This window comes from Globicephala melas, chromosome 16 (genome assembly GCF_963455315.2).
Source record: "Globicephala melas chromosome 16, mGloMel1.2, whole genome shotgun sequence".
In the NCBI taxonomy this organism is placed as follows: Eukaryota; Metazoa; Chordata; class Mammalia; order Artiodactyla; family Delphinidae; genus Globicephala; species Globicephala melas.
The window spans coordinates 13,857,012-13,871,537 of NC_083329.1; the positions used below are offsets into that span (position 1 = coordinate 13,857,012).

Here is a 14,526-nt window from a genome sequence, read left to right on the forward strand (position 1 = left end):
CTACAATAAATTCAGATATTTGGCCTCACCAAAAGCATGACCAGAGCAGTGAGCAGACTCCAGAATGCAAGGCTCGGGCTTCCCTGGTGGCGCAGTGGTTGAGAATCTGCCTGCTAATGCAGGGGACACGGGTTCAAGCCCTGGTCTGGGAGGATCCCACATGCCACAGAGCAACTAGGCCCGTGAGCCACAACTACTGAGCCTGCGCGTCTGGAGCCTGTGCTCCGCAACAAGAGAGGCTGCGATAGTGAGAGGCCCGCGCACCGCGATGAAGAGTGGCCCCCGCTTGCCACAACTAGAGAAAGCCCTCGCACAGAAACGAAGACCCAACACAGCCAAAAGTAAATAAATAAATAAAATTTTTAAAAAGTAACTGTACCATTTTTTTTTTAAAAAAAGGAATCTTAAAAAAAAAAAAAAAGAATGCAAGGCTCTTTGCCCCACCTCCCTCCTTCACAGCTGGCAGGAGACTTACCCTGTTGGATGTTCTAGGCCTTCCTTCTGGATCAAGTGCCCAGGCTGTTTTCTTATATTCGAGCCTTATCAATTGTACACTGCTTCGAGGAAACAGCAGGTGATTATAGAACATACTGTGTGCACTTAAAAGCTTAATCTGCACAAATACACAAAACAAGATTAATAATAGAGGTCAAATCTTCCCACAAGTCTGGGAAGATGAAAGAATGCTTGAATAAAAGGAGGTGAAAGGTCTCTAACTTTGCGCCTATGTACATGTGCCTGTAACTATGAGCTGAGTGGGCCCCACTTTCCAATTTTTTATTTTATCACCTAGTACAAGTCCCGCTGAGGACACTGCAGCAAACTCTAATCGTGGAGGGCTGTGTTTCTCACTTAGAATGGCTGGAAATGCCCTTGCAAATCGCTGATAGTGAAAGGAAGTGTCTAAGAAAACCTCCTCTTTCTTTTTGTCTGTCTGTCTATCTCTGTCTCTGGCAGTCTAGTAATACTTGAGCACATGAGCTTTGGAGACAGAGTCAACGGCCCCCATAATAGCCTCTGACCACAATCTCCCACTAACTAGTGTTCCAGTTACCTATTGCTATGGGATGAACCAACCCAAAATGTAAGCGTTTAAAACAATAACAATTATTATATTATCCTGCTATAATTTGGAATAGCTGTGTTCAGGAGCCCATAAAACCCATGTCACCAGACCACGTAATGTCTGTCGAGTTTCCTCAGACCGTCCAAAGTTTGCACACCTGTCCTACAAGACTCTACCCTCTGAGGCTGTCATGAATTACCCACTGACCCAAACATCTGTGAGCAGCTTGTCTGGTTCACACAACAAGCAGATAAGCCTTCACATGGCAAATGCCATTGGTGCCCTACCCCGCCCCCAAGTTAAATATGCCTCCGTGTCAAAGTTCGCTCTGCTCCTGAATAATCAGGACACTGGGGTCCAGGCTGGAGGGCCCTTCTATGAAGAAAACAGAAAAGACTTGCCCTAGAGTCATAAGGAAGAGCAGACAACAGTTAGTGAGGCTTAGTATGTGCAGTCAGAGTACTTTCCATGTATTACCTAATTTAAAGTCTTACAACAACCCCAGGTAGGTACCATTATTTGCCTCCCTTTACAGATGTGGAAACAGAGGGACAGGTCTTTCGTTGCCTATAAAGTCACACAGCTAATGAGTGATGAGATGGCATTTGAATCCAGAGTGAAATAAGGAGCTGCTGAATATCAGTTGTTCTGAGCAAGTTATCAACAAGTTTTGTTGAGTGTCAATCCACCGCGAAGAATAGGGGAAGTACTTACACAGAATAAGTTGAAATAGAAAATAAATGTCCCCCTTCTCCAGACTTAAGCCATCTGGTTGACCTAAATGATGAGGTATTCAAGCTTTGGAAGTCTGTTCATATGGTCCAGGCAGGTGCTGGAGCACTTGACAAAGACCATGGAGAAGACAAAGGCATTTATGCTTTCCTTTGACGTTGCAGTGCTGATGCAGGACGAGATTTGTGATAATCTAACAGTGGGTAAAATAGGTAATTTGGCTGATAGGAGATGTCAGATGACTCTGTCTGCCTCCTGGACCTCTTCTCTTCCTGCTGTCCACTTGACCTTCCCCACATGACCACAGTGGCCTCCATCAAACATGCCAAGTTCTTTCCTACTTCAGGGCCTTTGCACTTACCATTCCGGTGGCCTGAAACTCTCTTCCTTAGACCTCCATTGGGTTGGCTCCTTCTTGTCATTCAATTATTAGATTAAATGTCACCTTTTCAATGAGGCCACCCCTGGCCACCTTCGAATCCCCTCCACTGCCAGCCTCCTACCCAATCCCTAGCACCTTATTTGTTTCCTTCTCATCACTTTGTCACAAGTTATAATTATCTCTCTTGTTTTTCTATTTATTTGCAATCTTCCTTTTCCCACCTAGAATGCAATTCCATGTGGACACAGACCTCATTTACTTTGGCCACTGCTGTGCCCTCTGCCTTCTGACACTGACACTGCCTGACACTGAAGTGGTTATAAATTAATGAAAGAAAGAATGTACATATGAATAGAGTTCATAGACATTTTATCCTTATTCTCCGAGTGGATTTCAGTCCTGGGAGTGGTGAGAGGGCACAGTTCTAAGGAGGAGAAAAGATGTTGTTCTTCAGAGAAGCAAGAATATAAACATCTGATTAGATTTAGGAGAAACAATCTTCACATGATCTGTCACAGGTTCCCCAAAGGTCAGGCGCCCATGCCTACTTCCCCCTCAGCTCACCTCACTGCCAAGTTCATCTGTGGGTTCCACGCTCACCCCTGCAGAGCAGTTCAATGGTTGAAACTGCCTTAAGGTGATCAGAGCTCATGTGACGTCCTCTGGGCAGGAAAGGAAGGTTTAATCTCCAACAGCCGCTCGTGTGGGGTGGTGAGAGCAAGTGTGGGCTCCAGACACTCAAGGGGAGAGGCATGGGCATTTAGGGCTTAGTTTTTCCTTCTTAAAAAAATTCTTTTCACTCATGTTTGTAAATAGGTAATATATGCCCCTCTACATCTGATACAATACAGAGTTAAAAATGATGCTTCACCAGCTCCTTGTGTGTCCTTCCAAGATATTCTATCCACTATGAGTATATATATATATTATATTTTATTTAAAAACATACAAAATATAAATGATTAACAAATCCTATACATTATTTTGCAAACTGATTTTTTAAAATTAATTAATTATTTTAGTTTTGGCTGTGTTGGGTCTTCGTCGCTGTGCACGGGCTTTCTCTAGTTGTGACGAGCAGGGGCTACTCTTCATTGCGGTGCGTGGGCTTCTTATTGAGGTGACTTCTCTTGCGGTGGAGCAGGGGCTCTAGATGCACGGGGTTTCAGTAGTTGTGGCACGTGGGCTCAGTAGTTGTGGCTCATGGGCTCTAGAGCACAGGCTCAGTAGTTGTGGCACATGGGCTTAGTTGCTCCGTGGCATGTGGGATCTTCCCAGGCCAGGGATTGAACCCATGTCCCTTGCATTGGCAGGTGGATTCTTAACCACTGCGCCACCAAGGAAGCAATTGCAAACTGATTTTGAAAATTAATTATATGTCTTGAAAACCATTTGTTATCAGTGCATACAGATGTGTTCCAATCTTTTTACCTGCTGCACAGTATTCTGATATTTGGATATTCACTATCAGTCCTCTACTGATGAGTATGTGGTTGTTTCCAATCTTTTACTATTAAAAAGGATGCCTTACTGAATATTCTTTTTTTTTTTTTTTTTTTTTGCGGTACGCGGGCCTCTCACTGTTGTGGCCTCTCCCGTTGCGGAGCACAGGCTCCAGACACGCAGGCTCAGCGGCCATGGCTCGTGGGCCCAGCCGCTCCGTGGCATGTGGGATCTTCCCAGACTGGGGCATGAATCTGTGTCCCCTGCATCAGCAGGCGGACTCTCAACCACTGCGCCACCAGGGAAGCCCCCTGAATATTCTTATACATTTGTCTTCTGGATGGATGGTGTGTCTGTAGGATAAATTCCTACAAGTGGAATTTAAGGAGCAAAAGATATGTACATTGAACATGTTGATAGTGGTCTCTGCTCCTTGTGTATGTTGGCTACTCTCTCCACCCCACCCGTGAAACAACAGTGAAGGAGAGACGATTAACTATTTAAACAGTAACTTTTTAGAGGTATGTTAGTTATAGGGCTTTTGTTGTAAGCAACAGAAATCAATTCTGGATAGTTAATTTTTTTAAAAAAGGAGAGATTTGTTGGGAGAATATTGGGGCATCTCATGGAATCCATGAAGTTGTTGAACTGTGACACCCAGGGAAACCCAAGAAATGAAACCACTCTGGAGACCTCGGCAGGTCGTCCTCAGATCCCCTCCGCCCCTCTGTCCCTGAATTAATTAGCAATGGGATATGGGTCCTATTGGGAACGCCTGGATGTGCACCAAAAGATGGAGGTGAAGTTGTGAGCTGGGCACCTTCAGCAAGAAGTAAGTGGTTCTGCAGTAGTAAATTTAGCAATCCTAAATCAACTGACTCTACTTAATTTGTACCAAAGTGCACAGTTAGTGGCTCAGTGCCAGTGGGCAGGGGATTTGAAATAATGAAGAGATGATCTTCTTGAGTTATCAAGAGTGACTGGCAACACTGGGGAGTGGATTTGCTGATCAGGAAAGCTGATCAGGACTGTTGCATTATGTTGATAAGAAGAAGCAACCCTGTATTCATCAGCATTAGTTGTTCAAGAATAAGTGTGCTGTATCGAAGCACTTTGTTTTCTACAAACATCAAAAGCAAGTGAACCAAAAGGGCACCCTCACTTCTGATGACAGCAGTGAGGAAAAGGCAGTATAAGAAGGCCAGAGGGCTTCGCTGGTGGCGCAATTGTTGAGAGTCCGCCTGCCGATGCAGGGGACACGGGTTCGTGCCCCAGTCTGGGAAGATCTCACATGCCGCGGAGCGGCTGGGCCCGTGAGCCATGGCCGCTGAGCCTGCGCGTCTGGATCCTGTGCTCTGCAACGGGAGAGGCCACAACAGTGAGAGGCCCGCGTAATGCAAAAAAAAAAAAAAAAAAAAAGGCCAGAGTCTGGAGCCTGGGTTGACCCCTTGCTGTGAAAAGCCTCCTGACACCTGACCTGTTCCTTCCCCAGCCCCAGGCTTCCCCGGGTGGAGAAACAGTTTAGATGATGACAGATGGATTGTGAAAATGGTCACAGTTCTTTACCCCCTCCCCTTCCTGAAGCTGCCCTTTGCCATGTGATCTTGCAGCTTCTTCCATCAATAACTGGAGTCTATTACGCCACCACCTGAATCTGGGCTAGCTGTGTGACTTGGTTTGGCTATTAAACATGATGGCAGCAACATCTTGGAGCAGCTCAAATCCAGCCGACCCCTAAGTATGTGAGAGACCCAGACAGGATAAGCTGCGCTTCTGACTCAACCCACTCTGACTGCAGACACATGCGTGAATCCAGTCAAGACCAGAAGAAACACCTAGTTAACCTGGAGATTTGTGAGCAAACCTGTCTAAAGCCACCGAGTTTAGTGATGATTTGTTATGCAGCAGCTAACCAATACAGAAACTCAGCTCAGCCAGGCCTGGGATTCAGAGAGAGCAGCTCTCATTGCACTCACTGTCACCATTCTTGGGTACACAGAATCAGATGAGCGTCTATTCTTTTCTAAGACAGTGAGAAAACTCCCACATCTGTCAATATACGCCGTGCTCTAATGCACTGGCTCTTGTTTAAATGCCCTGAGGGATTTAATTGGACAAAGCCCCTAGCAAGACTGGGGTCTAAGCTGCTTCTCCTTTAAAGCCTCTTAGACCAGTTCATTCACTCCACACTAGATGGAAAGATTCCTGGGCGAGGCTGTTAAATAAGAGTAACAACTGAAATATGTTGAATGAACTTATATCCTGGTCAGATTCAGGGAATTAAGGCAGGACTCATGTGCCTACAAATCTGTGGATCTCTTCTGAAAATGCGACTTCATTTCCACCAGACAGCTTTCCTGTCTTCAAGATGTATGACGCCTTGAAAGTCACAAAGGTGAAGAATGAGGTTGCCAGCCATTATCTGCCATGTCCACACATCCAGATGGAGCCGAGTAGCTGCCTTCCTCTAGCCAGTCAGCTCTGTCCTTGTTTTCTCCTTCAATTTCAAGTTCACAATGTATAGATACCTTGCCATCTTGTAAGAGAACGATCTTGTAAATTTGAGGGGAGGAGTAGGTTGGCTCAAGCTGGGTTCTAGCAGCCCCTTAATTCCAGAGAAGTGTTTGCCCTGTAAAAGCTGTTTTCTAAGTCTTTTTCACAGCCTGGACACTCACCTGCATTCGTTTGAACCACAGCTCTAAATATCCCTTGAACTGGTTGAATGTCTCCCTGGGTTTGTAGTAACAGAAGTGGGGGGTGCAAAACTTTGCCTTATCATCAGTCAACCATTGACTTCTTTCTTTTTCTTTCATCAGAGATGCCCTGTCTGTGGGATGTGAATTCAGGTTCTGAGTGTAGCTCAGACTTCCCAAAGTCCTTGAGGGCCGTTGGTAGATTCCACCCGTTCTTGTGGGCTGGCTAACAAGTGAAAGTCTCAGGGCAGACAGACTCTGGTGCCAACTGGGGAGAATTAGGCCCAAAAGTCTGCACCCTCAATAGGGGGGCCTGGGAATTTCCAGAACAGCCCCAGCTTTCAGGATCCCAGAGTACCTGAAAGTTCTGGGCCAAGTAGAGCAGGATTTAGATCAAGAAATGGATCAGAACTTGCATTCCATGCAAGTACCAATTGGATTGATTTAAACCCCAAACATGGGTCAAGTCACTGCCCTTCTCAAAGCCCTTTGGGGGTCTCTGCTCCTCACTTAGAGAATCTTCCATCATCTGATGGTCATGGACCTTCAGAAGCAGGCACTGGGTCCCCCTTTTGCTCACAGTGTGTTCTTCGTGCCTAGCAGAGTGCCTTACACACATTAGGTGCTCAACATGTGCTTGTCAGAGCAATAAGTGGTCAATCGAGCCCAATCTGTTCCCATCTCCCATGACTCCCCTCTCTGAACATGGTCTACAACATGTAACACACTGCAGTTTGCCAAACACTCCATGGTCAGGTACTATACTTTTGGACAAGCTGTCCCCTCTATTGGAATGCTCACCCCTGGTCTTATTTTAGGCTCCCCTGAATACAGAGTCTGAGATAAGGGCTTGGGTGCAGAGAGTTTATCTGGGAAGTGACTCTAGGAAGCACGAGTAAGGGGAGTGGAGAGTAGGAGGAAAAGTGTTACTGGGGATTGACTCTGCTGCGCAATCTGAACCACAGAGAGAAAGTGTCAGAATTGTTCATAGGATGGGTACCTGGGGCACAGGCTACCCTACCCTTGGCCCCTACACTCCTTGGGGAGGCTTAACCCCCTTTTCTTTCCCTTTACTTACTTTATATAGCCTTTCTCCATCCTACCCCTGCTCTCAACCTCTCTCCCCAAATCAAATGCCAACGCTTCTTTCCTCCCAGGATAGTAACTCATACTTCCTGACACTGTTTCATAACTGTTTCCTTGTCCAGCTCCCTCATCAGACTACAACCTCCTGGAGGGTGAGAAATGTAGTTTATTTATTTTACATCCTTCTTGCCAACAGCAGTGTCTGGAATATAGTAATGGGGGCTCCATAAATGTTTGTTGAATTAAGTAATGTATTTAATTCAGTTCCAATGAGGAAATGACCAAGCTGGTGTCATTTCCAGAGAAATCCAAAAAGGAACAAGGTGGGACACTGTGGTGGCCACAGAGGTGTGCCGCTCAGATCCCTTCAGGAAAACCTGCTGCAGGACCAGAGATGACTGGCAGCCCAGCTGCCGCCCCTTGGATCCGCGGGGCACTCACACAGAGGCCACGCTGCTGCCGGCTGCATCAACCCATGGCTGAGCACGGCATGGGTACAAGAGCCCGTCTACTCCTGCCTGAAGTAGGATTCCTGCCAAGGGTCACCTTCCCTTGGGGACTCCCCATCGACCTGGCCAAGACTTTCTCAGACATTTGCTGAGGGCTGGGGCTCTTCCCACCCAATCTTTCCTTCCTTTCCCCTCTCATGGGTGTTAGACCTGCACTGAGGTCTGAAGTGTCTCCTGCCTACTCCTGCTCTCTCCTCTTTCATCCATCACAGACATTTCCCTGGCGTCTGATTCTCAGAGGGCCCAACTGACACAGACACAGAAATAGACATGGCCAAGGATTTGAAAGAGAAAAGTTCAGATTAGAACTGGAGACTCCCTATGTGTCAATCCTCCTGAGATATCGATTAAAGATGATGGAAAAAGTGGCAAAGGTGGGTACTTATCATGTGTGCCCACCACCAACAAGAGGGTCACTTTGGACCTGGAAGCCTGCCTTAAGTGATCAGAATGACATCAGTAATAGTAATGGGCATGACGTCAGTATCAAGTAAACAATATTCCCAAGTTCAAATGCCAGGTAACATGTAGCAAAATTCAACAGTCATTTGTGGGTTTTCAGACCAGCTCCAAATATTGGAACTTAATCACATTATCCAAACATTTCATTGGAAATAATGGACATGATGGCAAAGAAAGGAATGTAGTGCTTCACCACTAGATTTTATTAGCAGTAAGATTCAGTGTTCACATGTCAGCAGCTCCTAACACAGGGTGAGGGTAAGCAGAATATCTTCCCTCACAGTTTCTTGGCTACAGAAGTTGAACCTGGGGAGAGAAAACAAAAAGTCAGCTCTTCCTGACACACAGTTGGTGTGTGGAGTTTGATGACAGCCACTTCCTTCCCCTCAGGCTGAGTGAGTGGCACACTCTGTGCCCCAAACTAGACACTGGCCGAGTGAATACCTCTTGGGTATAAAGGACTGCATTTTCCTTTCTAATTTTATCCCATGGCTATGCAATAGCAGAAAGAAGAGGTATCATTGGACACGCCAGAGGACACGGAGGGTCCATCTGTCACATCCCCAAAGCACCTACTAAACACGGCACACCGTCAGTGAATGCACCTGAGGAAGAGTAGGGTCAGCGGCATGACAAGAAATCAGCCAGAGTAAAGATCCTGAGGTCCTGGTGTTACAGTGGCTAGGCATTCTTATTTTAATTCAGTATTGAATTGAATGACTAATTTACTCATTAAGACTGAGCAATACTTAGGAGGCTTTGGAGCTAACGTTCTTTAATAAGATACAGAAGCATATATAAAGTGCCTGGCACATAAAAAATGCTCAGAAAAATGCTCTTTTCTCTTCATCTTCATTTTCTTCTCTGTAATCTAATGGCTAGTCGATGTGCAAATAGCAAATTAAAGAAAGGTTAGGGGCAGGACAGGAACAAAGATGCAGACGTAGAGAACGGACTTGAGGACATGGGGAGGGGGAAGGGTAAGCTGGGACAAAGAGAGAGTAGCATGGACATATCTACACTACCAAATGTAAAATAGCTAGCTAGTGGGAAGCAGCTGCATAGCACAGGGAGATCAGCTCGGTGCTCTGTGTCCCCCTAGAGGGGTGGGATAGGGAGGGTGGGAGGGAGATGCAAGAGGGAGGGGATATGGGGATATATGTATACGTATAGCTGATTCACTTTGTTATGCAGCAGAAACTAAAACAACAAGGTAAAGCAATTATACTCCAATAAAGATGTTAAAATAAATAAATATTTTAAAAAAGAAAAAAATAAGAAAAATATTGGACAAGATGAAACTCAGTGCAAATTAGTGAAGGACTTTGACTAAAAGCTCCCTCTCATTTGATGGCAATCCGTAAGTTAATGTTGTTCTTCATTTTTCCCATTAGAATATAATAAATTAAGATACACCATCAAAAAAACCCCTAATATTGAAAAGGGTCACAAGAAGTGAAGGGCACACAGTATATATAAATAAAGGTGATCTGAATTTCTATTGTGGTAGTTAAGGATTTGCTGAAGTCAGATTTCCTGCACATGAATTCTGGCATTGAGCTTTCACTGAATTATCTGTAAAATGGGGATAATAACAGTACTTATTTCCCATCACCACAATCAAGAGAGTAAACATATCCATTATTCCAAAATTTTCCTCCTATCCTTTGTAATCTCTCCTTCCCATCCCTTTCCACCTTCCCTTTCCCCAGGCAACCACTGGCCTACTGTCGTTATAGACTACTTTGAATTGTGTAAAATTTTATATGAATGGAATCAAAGGTGTATGCACTCTTGTTTAGCTTCTTTCATTCAGTATAATTTTGTTCAGTATAATTATTTTGAGATTCATCTATGTTGCTGCATGTATCACTAGTTTGTTCCTTTTCACTGCTGAGTAGTATTCCATTGTACAGAAGACCACAATTTGTTTATCCATTCCCTTGTTGGTGGACTTTCGGTTATTTCCAGATTTTGACTATTGCAATAAAAGGTAATATGAATATTTATGTACAAATCTTTGTATAAATATATGCTTTCTTTTCTCTTGGGTAAATACATAAAAGAGAAACACAGCTGAATTTTAGGTAGGTGTATGTTTGGCCTTTTAGGAAACTATCAAAGAGTTTTCCAAAGTGGTTGCATCATTTTACATTCCCATCAACAGTTATATGAGAATTCAAGTTTCTTCACATCCTCACCAGTGCTTGATATTGTCAATCTTTTAAATTTTAGCCATTTAAATAAGTTTATGTTGGTATCTCATTGTGGTTTTAATTTGCATTTCCCTAATAATTAATAGAATACCATTTTCTGTTCTTTCACTTCTAATCTATTTGTGTCTTTATATTTAAAGTACATTTCATGTAGGTAGCATACGGTTGTGTATTGAGTTTTTAAAATCCAGTTAAACAATCTCTGCCTTCTAATTGTCGTATTTTAATTTAATACATTTATTGATACGGTTATTATCTTGCAAGTTGTTCCCTATGCTGTTTTTCCCCCTTTTTATGCCTTAAAAAATTCCATTTAACCTCCTTTTTTGGCTTATTAGCTATAGTTCTTTGTTTTACTATTTTAGCGGTTGCTTTAGAATTTATACCATATATTTTTAACATCACATTTTACCTTCAAGTGGTAATATTTTAATTTACATATGGTATAAGAACATGATAAGAGTGTGTTTCCATTTCTCCCTCCTACCTAATGCCTGATGGCATTGTTCTCATATATTTTACTTATACACGTTATAACAGCCCCTCCCCCAAATATTGCCATTACTTTTTAAACTGTCAATTATTTTTAAAGACTTAAATAACCATATTTTAAAATCTCATACGTTTCCCAACGTAGTTACTATCTCCTACGCTCTTAACGCCTTTCTGTAGATTCTTTTACAACCAGAATAACTTTCCTTTCTCTGAAGACTTTCCTTTAACATTTCTCATGGTGTTGATGGGTTGGTGATGAATTCTTTCAGCTTTGATATGTCTGAAGAGTCTTTATTTCATCTTTTCCTTTGAATGATACTTTTGTGGATATAGAATTCTAGGTTAACGGTTTTTTCCTTTCAGTACTTTAAAGATGTTGTTCCACTGTTTTCTCACTTGCATTGTTTTTTATGTGGAATCTGCCTGTAATTGTTATCTTTATTCCTCTGTAGGTAATGTGTGTTTTTTCTCTGGCTGCTTTTAAGTTTTCCTCTTTATAACTGGTTTTGAGGAGTTTGATTTTCATGTGTGTTAGCATAGTTCTCTTCATGTTTTTTGTGGTATCACTTGGATCTATATGTTTACAGTTTTCACTATGTTTGAAATTTTTGAAGCCATTATTTCTTCAGATATATATTTCTCTCCTTCCTCCTTTGGAGTCTTCAATGAGAACTATATTAGACTTCTTGTTATTTCACAGATCACTGATATTCTTTTCATCAAAAATTTTTTTTCTCTCTGTGTTTCATTTTGGATACTTTCTATTACCTCTTCAACTCCACTAATCTTTTCTCTCACAATGTCTAATCTGCTCTTTCATTTCAGATATTGTAGTTCTCATCTCTAGAAACTCAACTTGGGCCTTTTTTCTATATATAGGCCATACCTCTACTGACCTTTTTAAACCAATGGAATACAGGTTTACTAACTGTTTGAATCTATGTCTGCTATTCTAACAGTTGTGTCGGCTCTGGTTTGGTTTCAATTGATTGATTTTCTCATTATAGGTTGTGTTTTCCTGCTTCTTTATATACATGGAAAACTTTCATTTAATGTCATATATTGTGGATTTTAGCCTGTTAACTGCTGGATAATTTTGTATTCCTATAAATTTTCTTGAGCTCTGTTCTGGGGTGCAGTTATCTGGAAACAGTTTGATCCTTTCAGGTCTTGCTAATTCTAGGCTAATTTTTTTTCCTGCTACTGAGGGAAGACCTTCTTAAATACTCTACCCAACATTTCCTGAATTATGAGCTTTTCTGGTCTGGTTGGAGGAAACAAGTACTGTTCCCAGCCCTGCAAGAGTACTGGGTACTATTCTCTCTAATCCTTTCAGGTGGATACTTCACAGACCTTGGCTAGTTTCCTCATATATATGTGCTGATCAGTCCTCTGCTGAATGTTTAAGGAAATTGCCCAGCTCCCTGAGATTTCCTCTCTGTAGCTCTCTCCTCTCTGGTCCTCTGTCCCGTGAAGTCCAGTTGCCTTGGATTTTTTGGATTCTTAGTTCTGTTTCTTCAACTCAGGTAGTTTACTGGGTTCTGCCTGAATTTTTCCTCTTTGTGTGACATCCTGGAGACTCTGTCAAGGCAGTAAGCCAGGAAAATTTGAAGACTCTACCTTTTTGTTTCTTATCTCTCAGAGATCACTTTCCTTTGTTGCCTAATGTTCAGAGTCTTGAAAACTGTGGTTTGATTATATTTTGTCTGAATCTTTGTTTGTTTCAGTTAGGAAGGTAAATCTGGGCTCTTGTTACTCCATCTTTGCCAGAAGCAGAAGTCTCCACACTGGACTTACATGAGGACTGAACGATATGACGGCAGAAGCAGCATAGCACCGTGCCTCAGAATTTGGCTTTATACTCAAAACACTTGGGCTGATATTGGTATTGTTATGATTATCATCATCATCATCACCTCATTGCTTCTGGTAGTTCACTCTGGTAAATATCCGTTGGTTCACACACACTTTGGTCTTGATTAGAACCAAGAGTTGACCTTTGTCTTCACTAAAAGGACTAATGACACAGGACAATCTATTTGTATTCCTTGATAAGTTGTTTTCTCGGTAATTTAAGTGGCAATTTGGTGAACCCAGGAAGCTTGGGGAAGATACACATAGCACAAGGCACAGCTGCTAAATGAACTCTTTCTTTTCACCTTAGGATTGTGAAGCCAGATTCTCATTCTAACACTTGTATCCGATCATACAACAGTCAGCTACAAATCTATCAAAGTTGTTTTCCTAAAGATGTACACTTTCTTCTAAAGAAACAAAAGGTATTAGGAAGCAGTGGTGACTGAGATATAGGAGAACCACTGTAGGTGACTTAAAGTTGTCTTTCAATGGGAGTAGAATTATAAACGTGACTCAATGATTCAAATCTCTTTGGATTTTTATTACTTACACTTTTCCATCATTGCGTTCCACACTGATCTTGGATGCTCCCACTCTGGGTCGAGTTGGGTTGATCACGTTATTGTACCAAATAAATTTAACCTTCTGCACATCTCCAACTTCCACATCTGAGTCAAATTCATTGGAATGAGTACTGTCTGGTTGGAGAATGCCCCTTGGGAATGAAGAAGTTAATAAAAACATACATGAATATACATAAACATACATATAAATATACACATATATGTTTCTAAAAGCAGTTAACAATGTATCTCTAGTAAGATGATTGATAGTACATTTGTGAATCTAATGGTTAAATAAGTGTAGACATGTATGCCAACTCAGTGGTAGTTCATTTGCCATCAATATTTCATACTACTTTGAAGTCATCCTTATTTTCATAAAACTTCAAACATGTTATAGTCACAATCCTCCCACAATTTAATAAATGATGACATCATTATATCATCCTTTTCCAGTTGTTTTGTGGGTAGAATAATTATTTAGTGATTATAAATCATGCATCAAAATAAACATCTGTGGTTTTCTCAGGAAATAGCAGAGAAAACATTTAGAAACAGAGTTCTAAAATGTATTAAGGTACAAGGGTGAAATAGTCTCTTCCCTTTAATGACACATGGCAGTACTGTACTTCTGAAGGGGTTCAGAACAAGTCTCCCCAGAATGTGCCACTTTGGCAGGTGGACTATTTTGAGCTGAAGGAAATCAAGACCCAGCAGACTCAAGGATAACTTTTACCTCTCCCTTAACTGCCTAAAAGAATTTAGATAGAAGGCCTGGTTCAGGAAGGGAACTATCACCTGAGATAGCTACAAGGAATATGGGCTAGGTGTGCTAGGCTGGTGGGGAGCTCAGCTGGGCCTGGAGATCAAATTCCTCTCCGTGTCCTGTTGTCTCTGCCTGTCATGGCAAACCTTTGTGCACCAAACCTTTGTTCTTCCCATCTTACTGTGGATCGTCTTTCTCCCCTTTGAAGTTCCAGACCCCTGTCCCTTCTCCTTAGCTCAGAATGGCATATAAGCCT

At 42.4% G+C, this 14,526-nt stretch overlaps 1 protein-coding gene across 1 annotated transcript in view; it reads right to left on the reverse strand.

Moving 5' to 3' along the window:
• Nucleotides 1-8,615: 8,615 nt before the first annotated feature.
• LOC115843396 (pancreatic triacylglycerol lipase) overlaps nucleotides 8,616-14,526 on the reverse strand; it is a 36,979-nt gene continuing 31,068 nt past the window's right edge. Inside the window, exons 12-13 of the mRNA XM_030839340.2 lie at nucleotides 13,492-13,656; nucleotides 8,616-8,679 (exon numbers count right to left, since the gene is read on the reverse strand). Of these exons, the coding sequence (XP_030695200.2) occupies nucleotides 8,616-8,679; nucleotides 13,492-13,656 (229 nt within the window). The remainder of the gene's footprint in view (nucleotides 8,680-13,491; nucleotides 13,657-14,526) is intronic.